This window comes from Lemur catta, chromosome 15 (assembly GCF_020740605.2).
Source record: "Lemur catta isolate mLemCat1 chromosome 15, mLemCat1.pri, whole genome shotgun sequence".
In the NCBI taxonomy this organism is placed as follows: Eukaryota; Metazoa; Chordata; class Mammalia; order Primates; family Lemuridae; genus Lemur; species Lemur catta.
In genome coordinates this window covers 14,393,924-14,415,546 of record NC_059142.1, presented here as the reverse complement: position 1 = coordinate 14,415,546, position 21,623 = coordinate 14,393,924, and the positions used below count along the sequence as shown (strand labels likewise).

Below are 21,623 nucleotides of genomic sequence, written 5' to 3'. Positions count from 1 at the left end.
AAGGCCCTGTGGTGGGAATGTATCTGATGTGTTTGAGGACCGGCGAGGCGGCCAGTGTGGCTGGAGCAGGAGTGAGGGGGACAGTGCTAGGGATGAGGGCAACAGTAAAGGGGCCAGAGCGTGAGGGTCCGGGGAGTCCTTGCAGGGACTGGAGTCTTAGCTTTGAGTGAGATGGGGGCTGCTTGGGGCTTCCAGCAGAGGAGCCCGAGGCAGTCTGCTTTGTCAAAGCACCACTCGGGCTGCTGTGCTGAGGACAGACTGTAGGGGAGTCAGTGTTGAGGCAGAGAGGCCACAGGGGCGGGGGAGAGTGGTACTAAGACCATGGTGGTGACATTGAAGGTGGTGAGAAGGGGTTGGATCTGGAATTTGTTTTGCAAACGGAACCCAGAGGATTTCCTGGCAGACTGTGTCCGGGCCTGGTCCCAAAGTATCTTCTGACCCCTTTGGGGCTGGCCGAGCTTCTTTTCTCCTGCAGGGACCCCAGACAGCAAGGACCTGGAGAGCCAAGGCCTGCTTTCTGGCACCAGTATGTCTGCAGGGGACCCCTGAAGCCCCCTGCCCCATACCGGTCCTACCTGCACCCCTCCTGTTGGCCCCCACCGTAGCAGCGTCTCTGCCCCTCTTTGGCTGTGGCACGGGGACCCGGCGGGGCTGCACCTGCCACTTCCTCGTTCCCAGCTAGAGAGCTGGCAGGCCCCGGGCTGAGAATTGAGCTGTCAGCACCCTCCACGGGAGGGCTGGGCCTGCGCCTGCACCCAGCACAAGGCCGTGGCAGCCTGGGGTCCTCAGCCTGGCTGCCACTGGGCCCCAAATAAAGCAGGGCCAGTACAAAGCCCAAGGATTTCAGGCCTCAGACAACCCTGTTATTTACAGCATCTCTGTGCGTCTGCTGGGAGGAGGAGGAGGAGGAGGAGGAGGAGGAGGAGGGGGAAAAGACGAGGTGGGCAGTCTAGGCTGAGGATGCAGGGCTGCCCCTACAGTGGGGAAACTGAGGGGTGGCCCAGCATGAGTCTCTAGGTGTCTCCAGACTGGACCTCCCACTCTGACCCAGCTTCTCCGCAAGGTCATGACGGCACAGGACACCCTCTGCATGAATTCGCCCTCCGAACAAAGGTAGGGGCAGAATTAATGGTCTCTGAGATGGGTTTCCACTAGAGTGCCGGTGTGGGGATGTGGCTCCAAGTTCCAGGGGACCACACGGAGGAGCGCCCAAGCCTGCACCGACCCAGGCGCAGTGGCCGCAGCACCATGGTGAGCGGCTTTCGTGGTTGTGCCTGTGGACTCCTGGTCTGCCGTACCCTGCACCCCTGGCCTGCCCCCGCCCACACTCTGACCCCAGCACAGCCTGTAGGTCGGGGGGGCTCTGTGGGACCCGCGCTTGCCACTGGGTTCAGAGCAGCTGGGCTCAGCGGGCCCTGTGGGAGATCAACAGCTTCCAGGCGGGCAGCGGTGGGGAGGCATGTTCTTTCTGCCCACGAGTCTGAGCTCCCCTCCCCTCCCCTGGTGCCCAGCCAGGCGATCACTCGCTGATTGCCACCTTCGCCGTGCCAGGCTGTGCCTGCCTCCCAGCAGCTGTGGGCAGAGCAGAGATCTGGACGCCTGCACAGCCCCCCAACCCTCGGTGCTCTGTCCCTGCCTTCTGTGGCGTCCCCCCCGGCCCCCTGTTGGCTGTGACAGGCCCTTGGAGCTAGACACCAGTGTCAGCCCACACCTGCCTCAGTGTCAGCCCTCCCTCGGGAGCTGGCATCAGAGGCTGACCAGCCCCTTGACCCATGACTTGATGCTTGAAGCTCACGAAACAGGCTGCCCTCAGGGTTACAAGGAGGCAGATCTGTTTTTCCTGAGAAGGAGGCAGCCAGTCTGGGCTGGAGCCAGGATGCCATGATCCCTCTCGGCATTTGCTGGCTGCGTGACCTGGTCACTCCCTGTCCCTCTCAGAGCTGCAGACTCCCGGCTACACTCGAGACGTGTGCTGAATGCGGCTTTCTAGCCAGGCCTCATGGGTTCTCACAGACTGGGTCTAGACCCTCAGATGCCCCGCCCCAGGGTCTGAACCTTCCTCCCAACAGCCCTAGGGAGGGACTCTGCAAGGCTCAGCTCCCAGAAAATGGGTGAGGCTCCCCAAGAGTCAGAACACCAGCCTCCCCCGACCTCCCCCCAACCCGGAGTCCAGTGGCTGCAGAGGAGGATCAGAAACCTCATTCCTGCCAATTCTACAAATATGTATCAGTATCAGCAGGTGCCCATCGGGGTGCTGGGCAGTGAATCACACTCCAACCCTGTCCTTGGACCTCACGGCAAGGCAGCACAGGCCAAGTAAGGCCCAGTTATGGGCAGAAGAAGTGATTCTGTCCCTCAGAAACCTTCCAGGAGGCAGCTTTGGGGCTGGTTACTAGGTGTGGGGGAAGGGAGTTCTAGGTGTAGGGGCAGAAGATATGTCATGAATCAGGGAGGGGTGCGGTATGGCCAGAGAGGAGGACGTGTGTATTGTCGAGCAGGGAGAGGAGGCCAGAGAGACCGGCTAGAACCAGAGGGCCTTCAGACGCCAGCTGAGGAGCTGGGGCTCTAATCCTATAATCCAGGGTAGTGTCTTCTGACTCAGGTGCATTCTGATGTTTGGGTTGCCAGGCAGGGCAAGGTGGTGCTCCCCAGGGCTGAGCTACACAACATGCCCAGCCAGGAGTTTACAGGATGCTGTTGTCCAGAGTGGTTGGGGCAGGGCGTGGCTCTGGGACTGGTGGGCCCTGGGAGTGGCAGAGATCAGTATCTCGTCTGCAGCCGACCCAGACCCCAGCTTTACTCGGCTCCCACCTCCTGCCTCTTGGTGGCCAGGGGCGGTAGGCTGAGGTCACAGGTGTAGATCCATGACAGCCCAGGAGAGCCCAGCCACTGGGCTAGAGTGGAGGAGTCCAGTAAATAGAACACGTCTTCCCAGCCTAAAGGGCACTTGTTGGATAATCCCAGTCACTAACACGGGGCTTGTTTGTTGGGAATGTCAACAGCAGGGAAAAAGCTGCTCAGCAGGACAAGTCCTCAAACCTGACCCTGCTCTCTTTATGTGTTAATTACTCTTGCCAGACACAGGCTGCATTCCAGCTCCCAGGTATCATCCTGGCATGCAGGTGTGTGTGTGTGTGTGTGTGTACTTGCACGTGCTCATGTCTGTGTTGGTGTGTGAGCATGTGAGGGTGTGTTTATGGGGTATTGACAGAAGCTCTTTTTCCACTCTGACCTAGAGCTTGGGGGGTTGAGCATGCATATCTAGATTCCCACACCTCCACCCTGGCTTGTTCCCGGCAACACCAGACGTTGGTCTGTCTGTTTCATTCCCCAAAGTGTCTGACTTTCCTCCGTGCCTGGGAGGGCTTGTGAGGTTGTTTGATCTAACGTGGGCTCTAAAGACAGAACTGGCAGGAGGCAGGCAGAGGTTGCCGGAGCCGTGCTTTATCTCAACACAGGGAGGGGTGTGCCTGCACGTGCTCCTTCCTGTGAGCATACCAGTTTGGGTTGTGGGGTTGTATGCAACAGAAACAGGCTGACTACCTTGAGCAGGAAAGGGATTTATTGGAAGCATATCAGGAGCTCACAGAATTGATAAGTTTGGAGATTCAGAAGCCAGGGTTCCTGGGCTATCCTATGTTGGGGTCTTTTTTTTTTTTTTTTGAGACAGAGTCTCACTCTGTTGCCCGGGCTAGAGTGCCATGGTGTCAGCCTCGCTCACAGCAACCTCAAACTCCTGGGCTCAAACAATCCTCCTGCCTCAGCCTCCTGAGTAGCTGGGACTACAGGCATGTGCCATCATGCCCAGCTAATTTTTTCTATATATATATTTTAGTTGTCCATATAATTTCTTTCTATTTTTAGTAGAGACGAGGGTCTCACTCTTGCTCAGGCTGGTCTTGAACTCCTGAGCTCAAACGATCCACCTGCCTCGGCCTCCCAAAGTGCTAGGATTACAGGCATGAGCCACCACACCCGGCCTATGTTGGGGTCTTTGCCAGAGCTTGAAACATTTTCTGCCTATTATTTTGCCACCTTGCCCAAGATTTAAAGCCCTGGGCAAGAGAGTCCAGTTGGGCTAGCTTAGATTCTATACCCGTGCCTGGATTTATTGCCCCATTAAGACCAGGAGAACAGGTTGCTGTTAGGAAAGGGAATGAATTCTGAGCATCAAAACAAAACAAAACCAAACAGCAGTGAAAGAAAAAAAAAATGACAAAAAACAAAAACAAAGACAGTGTCCAGTACAGTTATTTGGCTACTGGCCTTCTCTAAGATGCAGCCTCTCCATGGGACAGGGAAGAGGCTGGACTCAATGTCCTTCCATGGAGTCTTCATTTCTGATAGTTTGCCATGATCAAAGGAGACTGAAGCTTCTGTAATTTAGAAAGTGTTAAAAATGTTCAAATGACAGCACAGGAACTTCTGTGTTAGTGGGGACTCAGAGCCATCTGTTTTGAGCAGGAGAGAGAGAGGCAGAGAGAGGCAGAGACGAAGCGTTCTGGGCAAAGCTCGTGAGGCAGCCCAGGCTGGGGGGTGGCAGGGGTTCTAGCAAGTCCTCAGCTTGGCAACAGCAGCAGCAGAGAGGAGGTGCTTTCTCCCCACCCGTGGGTGGTGACCTGCGGGGAAGGCAATCAAAGCGTGGAGGCAAATGGCAGGTGGAAGCTAATGTAGGGTGTAGTCAATCAGGAAGGAAATGCCTTTTCTAGAGGTACCAGGAGAGGAATCTGGCTGGTTTCTGAGTCACTCAGAGCAACAGACACATGATGCAAACCAACACACATTTCCTGAGCACCTGCTAAATGCCATTTACTCATTCAATCAACAAACATTCTCTGGGCACCTCCTCTGTACTGGATCGTGGAGATGAATCAGACAGGGTATGAGCCCTGTAGGATCATGGTCTGTTGGTATGTGTGGGATGGATTCTTGTACAAACATAATCAGCATAATGGGTTTGGAGGGATACACAGGTTGCTCAACAGCCCAGAGGAGGAAATGACCGATTGTTCAGGTGGGTCAGGGAAGGTTTCCTGGAGGAAGGCGTGTCTATGCTGGTTTCCTGAAGGGCAAAAGGGAAGAGTGTGCGAGGTGGGCAGCATAGGCAACCCATGTCTAAAGGGTCAGGGGAGGGGGTTGCATGTGTGGCGCTCTCCGTGGTCCTGAATCATCACTGTGTTAGTGGGATAAGGGCTTTTATGATGAGGGGAGGACAGGGACTATAGACAAGTGCCCCAATTCTTGTCACTCCCCCAGGCTCCAGGAAGTGTAATAACTGTGAGTGAGTTCAGTGAGACCCATGTTCAGAATGGTGGAGGACAATCTGAGATATGGATCGTAGGATCTGAGGCCGGAGATTGGCATGGGTGATGAAGGGTTGTGAAAGCTCTTGGAGATTATGTTAAGGAACGTAGACATTTTTAATCCTATAAGAAGTAAGGAGCCATGGACAGGTTTTGTGCAAGGTAGTGATGGGGTCCTATGTGTGATTTAGAAAGTTACTGGCAAGCAATATAGAGAAGACACTGGAGGGGGATGTGGGAGCAGGTGATGCTGACTTTTAGAAGGGTTCAAGTGAGACAAAGAGAGGTTTGAACTAAGGTAGTGTACAAGGGGGATATGGAGAGACATTAAAGAGAAAAAAATCTGCGGGCCCTAGTGGTGGGAGGAGTCCCAAATGGCTCCCAAGTTTCTTGTTTGGTGACTGTGTGGATGATGGTGCTATTTGTCAAGAGATAAACGATACTGGCGTGGGAGCAGGTTTGGGGGAAAGATGATGAGTTCAGTTTTGGATGTGCCGAGCGTAAGGTGGCCGTGGGATGTATGGGGGAATGTGCAGGAGACTGCACATGGATCTAGTGCTTGGAGATGAGTCCCCATCTAGAGATGGAGGCTGGGGCATCATGAGCACATGGATGATCATTAAAAGTCCAGGCCTGGGAGACAGGCTGCCAAGGGAGAGGCTGCAAAAGGGAGAAAAGAAGCAACTGAGGCCTGAGCTCTGGAGACACTCCTACGTAGGGGGATGGGCAGAGGGGAGGCAGACTGAGCTCCCAATTGCCAGCCTTTGGGGAGCTGGTCCATTCTAGGCCAGTGTTTCTCAGAGTGTGTTCTGCAAAGCTCTAGTCTTACAAGATGTTCTGGGATCAAGTACACCTGGGAACATGGCAGCCTATACCTCCCTCTGGGAGACTCAGAGTGTACCCTCTTATAGTCAAGCCTATGAAAAGTCCCGCAGTAAGGAACCTACTTCTCTGTGTTCACCCCATTACTTCCTGAATATACTGGCCCTTGGCATAATGGCCATTAATATCCTGTGCCCTACTTGTTTTGAAGTTATGGTCTAGACCTAATGAATGAATATCCAAAGGCCCTTTAGCCGTCATTGAGTTCAGCCTCCCACTGTGCTGAGGAGGACGCTGAATCCTGCAGAAGCTGAGAGGAGCATTGTGGGGCAGAGGAAGGTCTGCATCAGGAGGTAGACACACCGATCTCCATCATTTACCAGATATGTGACCTTGGGCCTCAGTTTCTTCATCAGGAAGACAGAGATAAGCACCCTACCAGTCCTGTGGCTGATGGTCCTATGCTACTGCCAGAGGTTCTCAGAAGGCCACTGTGATTTGCCCAGGGCCACACAGCCAGAAAGGGCTTCCCATCACCCTGCCCTTTTTTTTTTAATAATTTTTTTTAAAAATATGGAACGCTTCACGAATTTGCGTGTCATCCTTGCGCAGGGGCCATGCTAATCTTCTCTGTATCGTTCCAATTTTTTTTTAGTATATGTGCTGCTGAAGCGAGCACCGTAACCCTGCCCTTGATGGCCCCTTATCCCACACAAGCACCTACTCTAGCGATTGCCTTTGAGTTAAAACCCAGCAAAACCCACACAGTGGGAATGAATGGCTTGCTTGGTGGCATCTCAGAGGTCCCCAAAATTTGAAAGGCTCAAAACTCTGTCCTCTGCCAGGCATCGTGGCTCAAGCCTGTAATCCTAGCACTCTGGGAGGCCGAGGCGGGAGATCGCTTGAGCTCAGGAGTTTGAGACCAGCCTGAGCAAGAGGGAGACCCTGTCTCTACTAAAAATAGAAAAAATTAGCTGGGCAACTAAAAATAGAAAAAAAAAAATTAGCCGGGCATGGTGGTACATGCCTGTAGTCCCAGCTACTTAGGAGGCTGAGGAAGGAGGATCACTTGAGCCCAGGAATTGAAGGTTGCAGTGAGCTATGATGACACCACTGCACTCTAGCTGGGGCGACAGAGTGAGACTCTGTGTCAAAAAAAAAAAAAAAAAAAAAAAAAGAAAGAAAGAAAGAAAAAGAAAAGAAGAAAAACTCCCAAAACTACTCCCTCTTCCCCTGCTCTGGGGCCTCCCAGGGTGGAAAGGGAGGGCCATGGAAAGAGAATGCTCCCCTTTCTGGTCAAGAGCTAAAAGTGTCCTGCTGGACAGGGCAGGGCTGTAGCTGAAAGGATGAGGAGTTTTGGGGTGTGGGAAGGAGACTTTGGGGCTGGGCTTAGAGCCATGGCTGTGCCTCCTTCACCACTAGACCCAGTTCCACAGCTGGGCAGCCTTCCACGGGACACTGTCCTGCTGGCACGGCACTGTCACCCAGTTACGAGGATCAGTGCTGGAGCCTGGTTGTAGCCCCGTGGAGCTCCTAGCTCTGTCCTTGCCTGTTAATCACCTGTCATCCCAGGCCACCCAGGGGAACTTCCCCCATCTGACTTTGCAGGCCTGAGCTCAGCAAGCTGGAAAGAGCAGCAGGCAACTTTCAGAATGAAATCTGTTTTCTTAACCCTCCCGTCACAGCCATTCATACGCAGCACACTGAAGCATATTTTTAGTCACTTCGCAGAATTTAAAATACACCTCGAAGGCGCCAAGAAACACCAGCTTGGGGATTAACTCTGCTCACAAGAGACATTGGGGGGGGGGTGACTCGTGCTGCGTCACCCGTTGGCTATGCCATGACTCACTGTGGCCAACAGCTTCAGAAAATGCACCTGCCTGTGGAGGCGGGGTCTGGAGCAGCCTGCAGCGGGCAGTGAGCTCCCAGCCCTCGGGGATGTTACCGGAACCCCAAGGCAGCTCCAACCCTGCCACTGACTAGCTCCATGTTTGTAATGGGTCGTTTCCATGCCCTGAAGCTGCCCAGCCACTCTCCACAGAAGACAGGACTCCCCCACTCCCACCAAGGGTAGATGACCACTCACAGACTTCCAGACCGTTTGAACCCCGTCCTCGTATCTACCCCCAGATAAAGAAACAGAGACCCAGAAAGAACAGGCGTCTTGTCCAGAATCATGCCACACACCAGAGCACAGCTGGGCTGGGGCCCAGACTCCCGTCTTCCACTGGGGGTCTTGTACACAACTTGAAAGTCTGAAGCTTGGTGACGTGGTCCCTCAGGAGAGGAGGCCCCTTCTTAATGTCCTGTTATTGGGTCCCAATCAGAGCCCTGGCTCTCCCTGTTAGGGGCTGCCACTCTGTGGGCAGGCGCAGGGTCCGGGAGGGCACACAGAGTGGGTCCAGGGGTAGGTTGGGGCTGGATGTGGGCTTCCCTGGGTAGGTGGGCAGCACAGCCTCCCATGCCTAGTGGAGGTCTGGGTCCTGGGCCAAGCCCTCCTGAGCTGTTTATATCCGAGCGGTGAGAAGCTGCTGGAGGCACAGGCTCTCCAACACCTGACTTTAACTGTCTGAGAGCCCTCTCTCCAGGTTGTGCAAATATCCGAGGCACAAACCCTCAGCCCTCTCCCAGAGTCTCTGCCAGGAGCCCACTGCTGTAGTGGGGACGGGGTGGAGGGTACCGAGTAGGTGCCGGGAGTCCTGCTTCCAGAACCCTACTCCCCGCCCCGTAGCCCCGCGCAAACCCCCTCCGGCTCCTCGCGGGCTTCCGCGGCCGCGCCGCTCCAGCGTGACTGCGCCCAGTCGGGCGGGAGGGGCTCTGCGGCCCCGGCCCCCAGCTACCCCAAGGGGCAGCACGTGCGGGGCGGGGCTGTGGCCCGAGCCTGGAGCTGATTGGGCGCGGGCCTGGTGGGCGGGGCCGGTCCACAGCTGTCAGAGCCGCGGCGGCGACGGCGGCGCATCGGGCCGAACGGTGGCAGCGCCGCAGCCCGGGCCGGAGCGCAGGAGCCGACGGGGCCCGGCCGGGATGGTGCAGCGGCGGCTCCGCGGCGCACGCACGCACTGAGCGGGCCCAAGCTGGGCCCCGCGCCCCCCGCGCCCCCCCGCCGCCCCGATCCCGGCCGGCATGATGTGCCTGGAATGCGCCTCGGCGGCGGCGGGCGGCGCGGAGGAGGAGGAGGCGGACGCGGAGCGGCGGCGCCGGCGCCGGGGGGCGCAGCGAGGGGCTGGCGGTAGCGGTTGCTGCGGGGCGCGGGGCGCTGGCGGCGCTGGAGTCTCGGCCGCCGACGATGAGGTGCAGACGCTGTCGGGCAGCGTGAGACGGGCCCCGTCCGGACCCCCCAGCACCCCCGGAACCCCCGGCTGCGCAGCTGCTGCCAAGGGTCCCAGCGCGCAGCAGCCCAAACCGGCCAGCTTGGGCCGCGGGCGGGGGGCAGCCGCCGCCATCCTTAGCTTGGGCAACGTGCTCAACTACCTGGACAGGTACACCGTGGCAGGTGAGCGAGTGCCCCACCCAGCCCGAGACAAGGACCCCCCCCCCCCGTCTCGGGGTACCCCAGAGAGCTTTTGGTTCCAGGCCCCTTATATTCAATCCTACGTGGGGTCCCTAAGGGCCTTGTGCTCGGGCACAACTGGGCAAGTGATGCCTCGGTACTCCACGGGTGCAATCCAGACATTCCGCACCCCAACACCCAGGCCCAAGGGTTGGAGGAGTGCCCACCCCTGGAGTAGCCCGCGTGTCCTCGCCAGCCCTTGACGTCCCATCCGTTGTCCTCTTCTCCGAGAGTCTCCTATGCGTCTCTGCGTTCTTGTCTCCGCGCCCCCTCCAGCCCCTGCCGCAGGTTCCCGGGCCTCCTCCTCCCCTTCCCCCAGCCCAGGCTGTTTGTCCGTCTGTGGCCCGTCAGTTCCTTCCTTTCTCTGCTGCCTCCACCCCCCAGCGTGCGTGCGGCGAGTGCGCGCGCCTCTTGCGGGTGTGCGCCAGGGAGACCGAGTGTGTGCGCGCGTGGCGGCGCGGTTGTGTGTGTGAGCGCGTGGCTGACAAAGGCTCTGGGCTGCGGGGAGCGGAGGGAGGAGCGGGGCGGGTCCGTGGCGCCTGGGGACCCGGGATGCGGTTTGCAGCTGGCCTGAAGACGCCTCCCCCTGCTCTATGGCGTTTGGGGCCTGGGGTAGTGCTCGGGCCTCTGGGGTTAGAGAGGGCTGGCCCGATCCCCTGTGAGCTCTCTGGGAATCAGCCTTGGGGATAAGATTGGAGTCAATAGAACAACTGGGTTCTAGTTCCAGATTTGCCCCCAATGTGCCTGGTGTGTGACCTTGGGCCAGTCTCAGCTTGTGTTTGGGTCTATTTTGTGAGTTGATTGATCTCTGGGCCTTCAGGGGATGAATGTGGTTCTGGAATTCTGTTCTGCTGCCTCCCCTCCCCAGCTTCTTAGGGGTCTAGGGGTAGGAACTTGCCCTAGATCGAGCTGCTAGTGGTCGGGAATGGTGCGGCCTTGAGAGGAAAGGACTCTGGCCAGGCTGGCACAGGTGGGGGCTCCCTGGGGGAGGACAGCAGTACTGTGTACCTGGCATGCTGGCCCAGAACCTACCTAACCACAGCTTAGTAAAATCTAGAGCTACTGAAAAAGAAAAAGAGAGAAAGAGAGAGCGAGGGAGAGCAGGAGGAATTTTTGGATAGGGAACTTGGTGGTGATTGAGAGAAGAGAGCTTGGCATAAACCACATGCCACCTGGGTGCCCTTCTCCAGGCCTCAGTCTCCTCTGTTGAATGGAGTTTCGTGTCTGGTAGAGAGAAGAATTCTTATGGGACAGCAGAGGCCTCCTCCTCCCCCTCCTGCTTTCAAACCCCTTGGCTCTCCATGCCCCTACTGGAGGGAGCTGGACGTGGGTACTGGTGCCATCAGTTTCTGGGTCGAGATGTCCCTAACAGACTCTTACTTTGGTCTGGGGAGAAGGACTATTGAGCACCCCCTCATGCTGCCTGGGACCTGGAAGCTTAAGTGCCACCCTGTGGGGAGAAGTCAGAGCATATCAGGGACCTGTATTCAGTGCAAAATAGGCTTCTGTACAGGACTTGTCTGAGATGGCCCAGAAAGTGAACAGCAGTGCTGGTGTTAGACCTACCAGTAAGCCTCTGCCCGGGAAGAGGTCTCCCCACCCTCTCCCAGCTAGGGAATGAACGGTGCCGCTTCTGGCACTGTAACACTTTCCAACTTGTTTTTTCCGGCCCCAGACCACCCCCTCTGATGTTCTCAGGGGAACTGACTCTGCCAGGGGCAGAGCAGGAGAGGGTGGGATCAGGGAGGCCTGGTGCTTACCTGCCCTCATCTCTGCTGGGGTCCCAGAGTTAGATTGTCAGAATGGGGGAATGAGATAGGACATTTCTGGTGAAGTGGTAAGGGGAGGTGGGGCGTGCTGGCTAAGACGGGTGTGGGACAGTTGGGGAGGAAGGCCCGGAAAGCTCTGTGCAAACACCCTCCTGGGCTGCGGATCCCTCCCTGTCCTGGCGCAGGGCAGGAGCTCATGCACTGCCCCGCCCCCAACGCACAACATACAGATTTCCTCTCCGGATAAGCCTGGCTACCCCTCTCTCTGTGGTAGCTTTCCCCATCCCGCCTTCCCCATTTTTAGTTTTTAGGAATATTTACTATCTCTATGGCAACTACTATGGCTTGATGTGTCTTGTGCTAGGGCCAGGGGAATGCTCATTCCAGGCCCGAGTCCACCTGTTGCTGGCTGGCCCAGCTGGGACAGAGGTGGGGACGCGGACACTCCGATGTTCAGTCACCTTTGATGCTCATGCGCACCTGGCCCCAGCTCCCCCATCAATGATGGGAGGAGTTCCCACTCACCTTTAAATCTGTCCTTTAATCTGTTTTTTCACGGTATAGACCAGCTCTGTCCAAAAGGAATGTAATGCAAGCCACATAGTAATTTTAAATTTTCTGGTAGGCAGATTAAAACAGTAGAAGAAATAGGTCCAATTAATTAATAATGTATTTTATTTAACTCAATATATCTGACATATTTCAACATGTAATCAATGTAAAAATTATTAGTGGGATATTTTGCATTGTTTTTCATAGTAAGTCTTTGAAATCCGGTGTGTTTTACGTGCATAGCCCATGGCAATGGCACAGTGGCTAGGGGCTACCTGAGTGGACAGTGCAGGTGTAGAGTCTTTGCTGCCAGAGTTCAAGTCCAGTCTCTGCAGCTTACCAGCGGTGTGACCTTGAACACATCACCTGTGCCTTCTGTGTGGCAACTTCCCCCTCCACCTCCAGGTGGTGCGGAATAAATGAAAATGTATCTAAAGCACCTGGGACGCGGCCAGACTCCTAGGAGGGCTTCACAAATGTCAGCTGCCTTCTCTTTCATGCCCTTGCTCAAGCTGGGCCCCCAGCCACAATGCCTTTCCTGTTTTTTTCTGTTTATGACAGTCCCTTTCAGGACTCCTTTGTGAACCCTCCCCTTCTCCACTGGGGCTGGTCTCCATCCTGGGAATTCTAGCAGCTTCTGCCCCAGCCCTAGCATTGCTAGTGCCACCCGGTGATCCAGCTAATTATGGCCTCTCCTCCTCCCCATGAGAACCCCCTGAGGGCAGCAGGCCTCAGAACCAGGTGAGGAGGGCCAGGCTCCTGTTCTTGCCTTGCTTCAATTGGATGAAATTGAGGTAGCCTAGAAACCCTTCCCTCCACCTCCTCGTGCAGATGGGGACGCTGCTGTCCAGAGAACAAAGGCACTTACCCAAGGTCACACGGCAGGGCGGAGCAGGGCCAGAACACCCCAGTGCAGCGTTTTTTCCAGCCCCAGCAGCCTCCGGTGGAGGTGGGGGACATGCCCCCTACTTCTGGCCTGGACACGCTGCTGGGCAGGGTAAGTACCCTTTGGGCAGAGGAATTTCAGTTTAATTTAGCCCAGGCAGTTTGAGCTCCCCTAGGGCACGCGGCTCCTGCTCCCATGGCCCTACCAGCCTGGTAGCCACTTGCTCTGCAATTCTGAGCCCACTCCTGGCTTCCAGGGCAGGAGAAGAAGGGAGCCCCTCAGGGGGTGGGGTTCAGGCACCCCTCCCCAGCTGTGCTCCTGCTGCCAGAGCCGCCTCTGCTCCGGGCTCCATTCCTCCTTCTGCAACATGGAAGCAGAGCTGAGGGTGTAGGTGGCAGCATTTTGCTCCTGGAATCAGGCCCGGCAAGAGGGAGCTGGCCTGGGCCTAGTTGGGGAATGACTATTTGAGGACCAAGTCCTTCCCCAACTTCTCTGGGGCACCTGTTCCCTGCCCGAGACCCATTTTCTTTCCCTTTGATCCAGCCTCCCGCAGACTGGGCACTTGGAGTTGGGCAGGGTGGGGGCTGGTGAGGAGAGGCAGAGCTCTGCCCTGGGGGAGTCCTCTGCTGCCAGAGAAGCTGAGACCGGTATCCATGGCAACTGCTCACTAACACAGACCCAGAAGAGATGAGCACAGGGACCCAGCCCTGGGGACACAAGCCTGGTGGGACTTGGGGGCTTCCCCCAGCAGCTGAGCTGCGTGCAGAAGGAGGGGCTGCCGGGTTGGGGCTCACCCTCCTCTTGGCACGTCTTTTGTCTGCCCAGTTGAGTCTGTCCAGAGCTGACAGATGGGGAAACTGAGGTCCAGTGTCTTTTACAGGGTCACCTGGGTGGGTAGGGGCCAAGTCAGGCCCCGGCCTAGTGGCTCTGTGGCTATCTCTCTGAATAAGAATAGCCACTTTAAGGGATAAACCCCACCCCTGCCCTGCCCCACCCATTGGTGACCCTGTCCCAGCAGGTGTCTCTGTCCCGGCCACTGCTGCATCTGCACCGTGGGGAAGCCTCAGCTGAGGTCTGAGGGCTGGGGCAGCCCCAGTGCCCGTCTGGCAGGGTCAGCACCCAGGTGAACCGCAGGGTGACCTGGAATGCCAGCGCCCTCGTGACTAACTGCCTGCTGCCCATTTCCGGGCTCCTGCTTCCTCCTCCAGTCAGCTTCCGGCTGGTTCTGCCACCACCTGCACTGTGCTGCTGACCTGTCAGAGGAAGTGCCTTGAAGCTCACTACCTTGGTTTGGGACAGCCTGGCCTGTGCCTTAGTTTCCCATTTTGTGAATGGGGCAGGATGGCTGCAGGGCTGCAGGGTATACAGCGTGGTCTGAGAGTGAGGCTGCCCCGGTCAGAGCTGCTTAGAGAGGTTGAGCCCCTTGGCTCCTCCCCAGACCCTTCTGCCAAAGGAAGTGGCTTTTGTGTCTGCCTGGATGTGGGTCCTGACATCTTGCAGGTAGGAGGGGGATGACAGTGAGGGAGGCCAAGAGAACGCCGGCCTGATTCCTGGGCTTCTGGGGCTGGGCTCCCTCACGGGCCTGCAATGTCTTCTGGCTCCTGGCTTTGCCACACTTTGCCGGCTTTGCTGTGTGACCCGAGGCAGATCCTGATCCTCTCTGATCCCTGAATCCACAATAGATGATTTTGTCCCTCTCTTGCTGTGGTCAGGATCTTGCTCCCAAGGGTAGCACTGGAACTTGGTCTCAGGAGCTCTAGCCACTGGCTCTGCCTCACCTCCCTTCCCCAGGATGACCAGGAGCTGCAGCAGCCAACCTCAGTTTCCCCTGGTGGGTCTCAGCAGTACTCTGCTGTCTCTCCAGGAAGTCTTGCCTGGTTCTCTGGGGTGACCCAGTCGCCTAACTCCTGGCTTCTAACTGCACTCAGTTCTGCCTCCACCGCACCCATCCCCGTGTAGGGTCACCACCTCCCTCCAGACTGGAGGGCCAAGCCTGGTCACATCTGTGGCCCCAGCATGCATGGGAGGCTGGCCCAGGCTTGGGCTTCGTTGGCTGAGTGGCAGAGTTGGGTTTCCTCAGCCCTGCCTGACCCCAAAGCACGTCCTTCTAGGCCGAAAGGGCATCGGTAAGTTTGGACAGCCCAGGTTGCTGAGGCCAGGGCTTCTCCGATGGTGGCTGGTGCCGTCCTTTTGTCCTGACCAGGGCTCACAATGGGCCTCGGGGCCTCAAGTCTCCGGGAAGGAAATGGGAGGAAGCGGTCCTTGGCCGTCCTTGTCTGCCCAGTCCTCAGCCCTGACAATGGGGCTGCCCTGCCCCCAAGCTGGGCAGAGTGGCTTCTATACACTCAGGAGGGCACAGTGGTGGCTTTGCCCTGTCTCTTCTGTGGATAGGGCACTTGAGGCAAAGGGCAGGTCCCAGGTCACACGGGGAGGCCCGTGAAGCAGAGTGCTTGGCCTCCTCTGGGCCTCGTCCTCTCCTGGTGGCGGGGAGGTTGGTGAATGTCGCCCTGGGGGAGACTTGGCTGAGGACAGAACATTTACATCATAGCAAGAAATAAGCCGGAAGGGTCCTGGCCTCTCACCTGCCTCTCAGTCCTCTGCCCTCTCGGACGCCTTGCTAGGGTTTCCTTCCCATAGTTCTGTGGGGTCGGTCTCTGTGGTCCTTTCACTGTCCCGTGGGTTAGCTGAACGGGGCATGATGAGGCTGTGTTCCTTGGCCACGCGACTATTCCTAGCACCCACGTGAGGACAGCTGGTGTGGATATTGGGAGGGGACTGCTTGCAGACTCCTTCGGGACAGTTGTTGGGGTGACGGTGGGGAACACAGGCCAGGTCTGGAGCTTGGAGGTCGGCTCAGCCTGGCTCTCGCCTGGTCCCGCAGCCTCTGTCCCTTCACCTTCTGAATGTCAGTTTCCATCTGAGATGGGGAGCGAGCGTCCCCCGCCTCGGCTCCTGAAGCAGCCCACTGGGAGAGGGCTGAGGGTTTGTGGGCCTGAGCTGAGCCCTTCTGAGGCCTCTTATCTCTTCCCCACCCTCCCTCCCCCAGTGTCCCCGCCTCATCCTTTGTCTGTGGCCAATGTGGCTGTGATAAGGCTGTGGCCACCTTGTCCCTGGTCTCTGCTGGTCTTGGGAGTCCTTGGGCCATGCCAGGGCTGGGGAGGCTGAGCGGGGAAGGAGGGGCTGTGCAAAGTCCCCAAATTGCTAAGGCAAGTTCTGGTTCCAGGAAAGCTGGCCCCAAATGATAGACTAGAACCACAGGACGGAGGCCGGGCTGCCTGGCCCCGCCCACGCTGGGCGCAGAGACGGGCGGGGAGGAGGGAGGGCTCTCTGGGCTCCAGGGGTGTTGCCTCTCTAATGCTGGCAGGGTCTGTGGGCAGGGCTCTTGGGTGGGGAGGGGTATTTTTCTAAGGGGCAGCCTCATCCTCATGGTCCCCGTAGAGATGATCACTAGGCTGTCCTGACATTAGTGATTTGTAGGGTGGTGTGGGGGCTGGGGGACTGGCACATGTCTAACAAATTCGAGATTCAGGAATGGAGCCAGCAAGGATGCTTTGGGATCCTGGGCCACTTCTCAAATGGGCAACCTGAGGCTCAGAGTAGGAACCAGGTGTCCCTGAAGGTCACTTAGCTTATCCCTGGCAGATGGGGGCGCGATCTTGCCCTGTGGAAGCTCAGGGGCAACTGTGAGTGTGTTTGCTTGAGAGCCCAGGTCCTGGCTCAGGGACCGCCTTGGCTGGGTCCCTAGGCTGGTGTGGGTGCCGGCGGGGCCAGGCTGTGGTTTCCCAGCCTTAGCTGTCCAGAGCCAGGTCAGCAGAGCCAGGCTCTCAGGCCTCTGTTATTACCAGGGTGGGAGCTGCGGCCGAGTGCAGGAGCAGGGGTAGGACTCCCAGAGTGAGCCGGCTCTGAGGCCTCCACACAGTGGCCAGGGTCCCTCTGAGAGGGACTGGCCAATGGCAGCATGGCCAACCCCTTCCGATCCTAGGCCCTGTCTTCCCAGGCATCTGCTCCCATTTTAGAGAGAAGAAAACTGAGGTAGGAGTTCCCTGTTGTTCTTGGGTCCTGGCTGGGGCTGTGTCCTGGCCCACTACTTAATAATCCATAACATTTGTGACATTATTGAGTACATACTGTGTACCAGGCACTGTTCTAAACAATGTTTCATGTGGATGAACCTACTTAAACCTCATAACAACCATATGAAATGAAGCAGATCTTAAAATTCAGCCATATGACACAGGAGGAAACTGACACAGAGAGGTTAAGTAACTTACCGAAGGTCACACAGCAGAGAAGGTGGAAAAGCCAGACTTTAAACCCAGATGATCTGGTTCTGGAGCCCATACTTTTGAGAATTGAGCTAGGTTGCCTACTGCTCTGAGAGGTAAGGTGAACGTGTGGTGATAATGACTGTGCTTGGGGGAACGTGGGGGACAAGTTCAAGCACCAGGTGGCCTGTCCCGGCTGACTAGGCAGGAAGAGACCTCAGGATCACACTGTTGGGACCTTGCATCTGAGGCTGGCCTGAGCCCTCTGGTCAGTGTGGGTTTTTCCCCTCGCACCTTGGCCTTTTGAGGACTGTACGATGTCAGCAGGTTGTGCCTGCTGGAGGAGGGAGGAAAGGGTCAGGGGTCCTGGGATCTGGACCTGACTCCTCTGGGGGCTACTGAGGAACCAGCAGTGACAAGGCATCGCCATGAGCATCTGGGACCAACCGGTTGGGCGCGTCAGGGGCAGAGTCCACCCAGCTCTGGGGCTGCCCTTGAGGTTACAGGCACCACTTCACCAGGAGCCTCAGAGGAGGGAGGGCAGGGATCCAAGGTCGGTGTGACCTGGGGTCTGGGTCCTGGAGGATGAGGCTGATATTAACAGGTAGAGTTAAGGCTTGGAGGCCCTCAGCCTGGGATGTGCGAGTCACAGGGGCTCGGATCAGCCGGGCCAGTGGTTTCCAGTCACCCGGGCGGTGTGTAGTCACCCGGGCAGTGTGTTTACAGATTCTTGGGTCTCACTTCCAGAGAGGGTGATGCTGCAGATCTGGGGAGGGTCCCAGGAAGCTGTATGTTAACAAGCACTCTCCCTAAAAGTGATTGGGACTCTCAGGCGGGTTTGGGGATCCCTGATCTTCCCAGTGTCTGCATTTACATAGGAAGATATGGAGGTCCAGGGAGGTGAAAGGTCACTGCTAGGGCCATCGCCCTTTGCCTGGAGTTAGGGGCTGTGTGTGTGTGTGTGTGTGTGTGTGCAGGGGGCACTGTGGTTGGAGAAGAGCTGAGTTAGGGCAATGCTAGAAGTCTGGGCTTATTCAGGTGGCAATGGGCAGCTGTACTCAATGAGCTAACACTCTCAGAACAGCATCTGGCACATCATAAGTACCCAATACATGTTAATATGTGCATTTCTGTTGTCATTAGCTTTACTGAACCAGGGCCTAGGGCAGTGGAGTTTGAAGGACTCATGGGCAGTTCTGAGGCCCAGCCAGAGTTGATGACCACGGGCCACGGCATGAGCTCCTTAAGTCCGGAAACTGTCCTGTGGTCTCTAGAGCCCCAGCCCAGGCCCTGGAGCCCGGCAGGAGGTCGGTGAGTGCCTGTGAGGTCAGGCTGCAGGGGATGCAGGTGGGCCGGCAGAGGCTGGAGGCAGGGAGCCCAGGGAGGAGGCTGGGTGGCAGAGAGGATGGAGAACCACTAGGGTGTCTGGCTGGGGTGCTGCAGTGGTGCCGCTCAGGGGATGGGGACTGAGTGGGGAGCATGGAGTCAGTGCCAGGAGCTGGGACACAGAGGGAGGACAGAACCTGTGGGGTTGGTTTCCAGGGAGTGATGGAGGGGTGGACGTGGACGAGGGGAGGGGAGAGGACTTTTTTCAAGAACTTCAGCTATGGGGGGAAGACGGGGAAGAAGTGGCTCAGAGAGGGACAAGTCAAGGTTGTCCTCTCCGCCGGGAGGAGAGATGTGCACATGTTTGTGGGTTGGGGGGCAGGGGCCAGGAGCCAAGGAGAAGCTGAGAACACAGGCCCGAGCCCGGGGCTGACCCAAAAGCCCTGCGAGGCCGGAGAGACAGCTGGCCTAGAGCAGGGACCCCCCTGGACAAGTGGTGAGACCCCGGGTGGGCCTTGGGAAGGGTGTAACTGTTGTCAATGGATGAGAAAATTCAGGTGTTTCTGCTGTTGCAGAATATTTTCTTGGGGGTGGAGGACCCTGTGCCCAGAGGAGGACTGTGGGCGTGGATTTGGGGCGGCTGCCTGCAGAGGCCTACACTGTGGCTGCGAGGTGACTGGGGGCCCGGGCTGGCCGGGAGCCCCCACCTTGCATACTGCAGGGCTGGTGGGGCCGGGGGGTGGGCTTGGCCTGAGCTGTGGGAGGCTGCTCCTGGGCGTGAGGCCCGTCCTGTGACCCACCAAACCTCAGCCTCCAGGAAGAGGCTAAAAATAAGGCTGTGGTAAGGGAGGGAGGGGTTGTGTGGGCCCGAGCCAGGCTGGAGCCCAGAGGAAAATCTGAGGCTACCGGCCGAGCTGCTGTGACATACGCTTCCTGTGCCAGCGGGCAGCAGGCTCTCACCCTCCCCTGGCTGTGGCCTCCTCCAGGCCCGGAAGAGGGAAAACAAGCCCAGAAAGGCGCAGACAGGGTCTGACCTTGGGCTTCACAGCCTGCAGGAGGCTCTGCTTCCTGGGAAGGTTCTCTCTTGACTTTTTCCTAGAGCTCAGACCTCAGACCCAAGACTGGGGGCCAGGGAGTGGTCGGTTGGGAGTATCCAAAACTTCCTGTGTCCTGGGAACTGCCCAGGACTTCCCCGAGACCTTAGATGCCCATCTAGATGTGGAGAAATTCTCCTCCCCCTACCAGGAGCACTGTGTGGTGGAGGAAGTCCAGGAAGGCTTCCTGGAGGCAGAGGCAAATGCTGGTGCTTGAAGTTGTGGATGGGGAAGTGTATAGTTGAGTAGCTGGGATGTGCTGCAGGGAGGAAGCGAGAGTGTAGTGATTTGCTGTGGACATGTGACACCTTCATTATAGCCACTTTTGACACGGCCTCCCTCCCAGAAAGTGAGCCTTTGGTTCCTGCAGATCCATGTCCCTCCTCTGAGCTATGAATGGGGACCCCCCTGCCACCTCCTGACTCCACGCATCCTTTCATCCACCCAACACCAAAATCACAACAGTCCCTGTTCTGGGTCCTGGAGGTGACTCTTCATGGCCCCTGCCTTGCTAGAGGGGGATGAGGTGACACTCATGCATCTGTCTCTGCATCCACTCCATGGACAGTCCCTGCGGGCCGGCTGTGTGCAGAGCTGGGGGCTGGAGGCCCCCGAGGCATGCCGAGGCGGCGTGGCAGGAGAACACGCTTTGGCTTTTGGCAACAGACCTGGTTTCAAATCTCACCTCCAACACCTAATGCGCCGTATGACAGATGAATTCACGTCTTAGGGCTTCAGGTGGTGTCTGGACTGGACTTGGAGGAGCAGCAGGAATTAGCACAGCTGACAAGGTTGTACCAGGACAGAAGAGGAAGTGCATGGGTCGGGCTGTGAGCAGTTCGGGGTGCCTGGAGTGGGGGGTGGGCAGTGGTGTCCTGAGCAGCGAGGCTGGAGGGTGGGGTTCGCAGGGCTGAACCTGCAGCCTGCAGGCCCTGATGGGACTCTGAGGCTGGGTCGGGGCACCTTGCACGTTCCACTAGTGGCCTTGCCATCCACAGCCTGGGACCGGCCCCTGGCTTCTGCCTTCAAGGCAAAGCCACAGCCCGCCTTGGTTATTAAGTCATTAACTGGGCCTCACACAGCCTCTTCATTATGGGTAATTATGGTGAATCCACTCAGGGCGTTAACAAGGAGGGAGCCAGCTTCTCTGGGCTGCCAGGCTGCGAGGACATCAACCAGTCTGGCCCTGCATCCTGGGACATCACTCAGCATTCCAGCCTGGGTCTCAGGAGGGACAGGGACATTCCATCCTCCTCGCCCCTTTTGTGCCCCCAGCCCCAGCGATGGGACGGGACCCTCATACAGTGCTCGGAGATCCCACTTCCCCCCGCTTCCCTGTTGTGTGACTTTGAACACACGGCTTAACCTTCTATGCCTCAGTTTCCTCATCTGTCAAGGGGATAGTAGTACCAGCCTTCTAAGGCTGTATGAGGATGAAATAAGCATTTAACGCTCAATAATGCAAGCCGTCGTTATTTTTAATGCTGTCGTCATTGCCATCCTGATGATGAATGTCCCCCATCTGGGCATCCCCCAAAGGCCTCTGTCCCCCGTATGGAGGGCTCCCAGGGGCAAGGCCTTGTCTCCTCCTCCTTTCTCACCTGTCCCTTCTCAGTGCAGATGTGCTGTGGGCATAGCAGCTCTGACCGGTGGCCCGTGAATCCCGCTGTCCTCAGAGATGAGTTGAGGCAGGGGCCCCTGGGGTCCCCTCAGGAGCCCTGCTTGAGTGCCCCGAGAGGCGGGAGAGGGCCAGGATCCTGCCGGCCCCACCACGCGGTCACGGCTCTGTCTGTTGGCAGCTGTGGGTGGTTTCTAGATGTTCTAGTTCTCTCCCTTGACACGCATAGGCCTAATGGGAAAGAAAACAGAGGTAGCTGGGACTGGGAGCAGGTGTGGCCTCAAGGAATGCCCTTCCCCCAAGGAAGCAGGCCCGGAGCCTTGCCTGCTTCGCTCTGGGTCCCAGCTCCTCTGCCTGGCAATGGGGGGTCCTGGTCATCATCCCGAGGACAGCTGGGATGAGTGTGTGTGTATGCACGTGTATGCGTTCGTGCGC

The 21,623-nt window shown here is 57.4% G+C and overlaps 2 protein-coding genes and 1 non-coding gene across 4 annotated transcripts in view; 2 read left to right on the top strand and 1 right to left on the bottom strand.

Annotated features, from left to right (window-relative positions):
• The window catches only part of SPNS3 (sphingolipid transporter 3 (putative)), a 44,067-nt gene extending 43,209 nt beyond the window's left edge, over positions 1–858 (top strand). For both annotated transcript variants that reach the window (XM_045526040.1, XM_045526039.1), the window contains one exon: positions 476–858. In XM_045526040.1, coding sequence (XP_045381996.1) covers positions 476–549 — 74 coding nt within the window. In that variant the 3' untranslated portion in view covers positions 550–858. The remainder of the gene's footprint in view (positions 1–475) is intronic.
• A 5,834-nt stretch (positions 859–6,692) lies between these two features.
• Positions 6,693–6,804, bottom strand: LOC123621319. The gene has a single exon (XR_006729056.1). It is a non-coding gene; the product is annotated as a U6 spliceosomal RNA (small nuclear RNA).
• A 2,236-nt stretch (positions 6,805–9,040) lies between these two features.
• The window catches only part of SPNS2 (sphingolipid transporter 2), a 35,834-nt gene continuing 23,251 nt past the window's right edge, over positions 9,041–21,623 (top strand). The window contains exon 1 of the mRNA XM_045526038.1: positions 9,041–9,621. Coding sequence (XP_045381994.1) covers positions 9,252–9,621 — 370 coding nt within the window. The 5' untranslated portion in view covers positions 9,041–9,251. The remainder of the gene's footprint in view (positions 9,622–21,623) is intronic.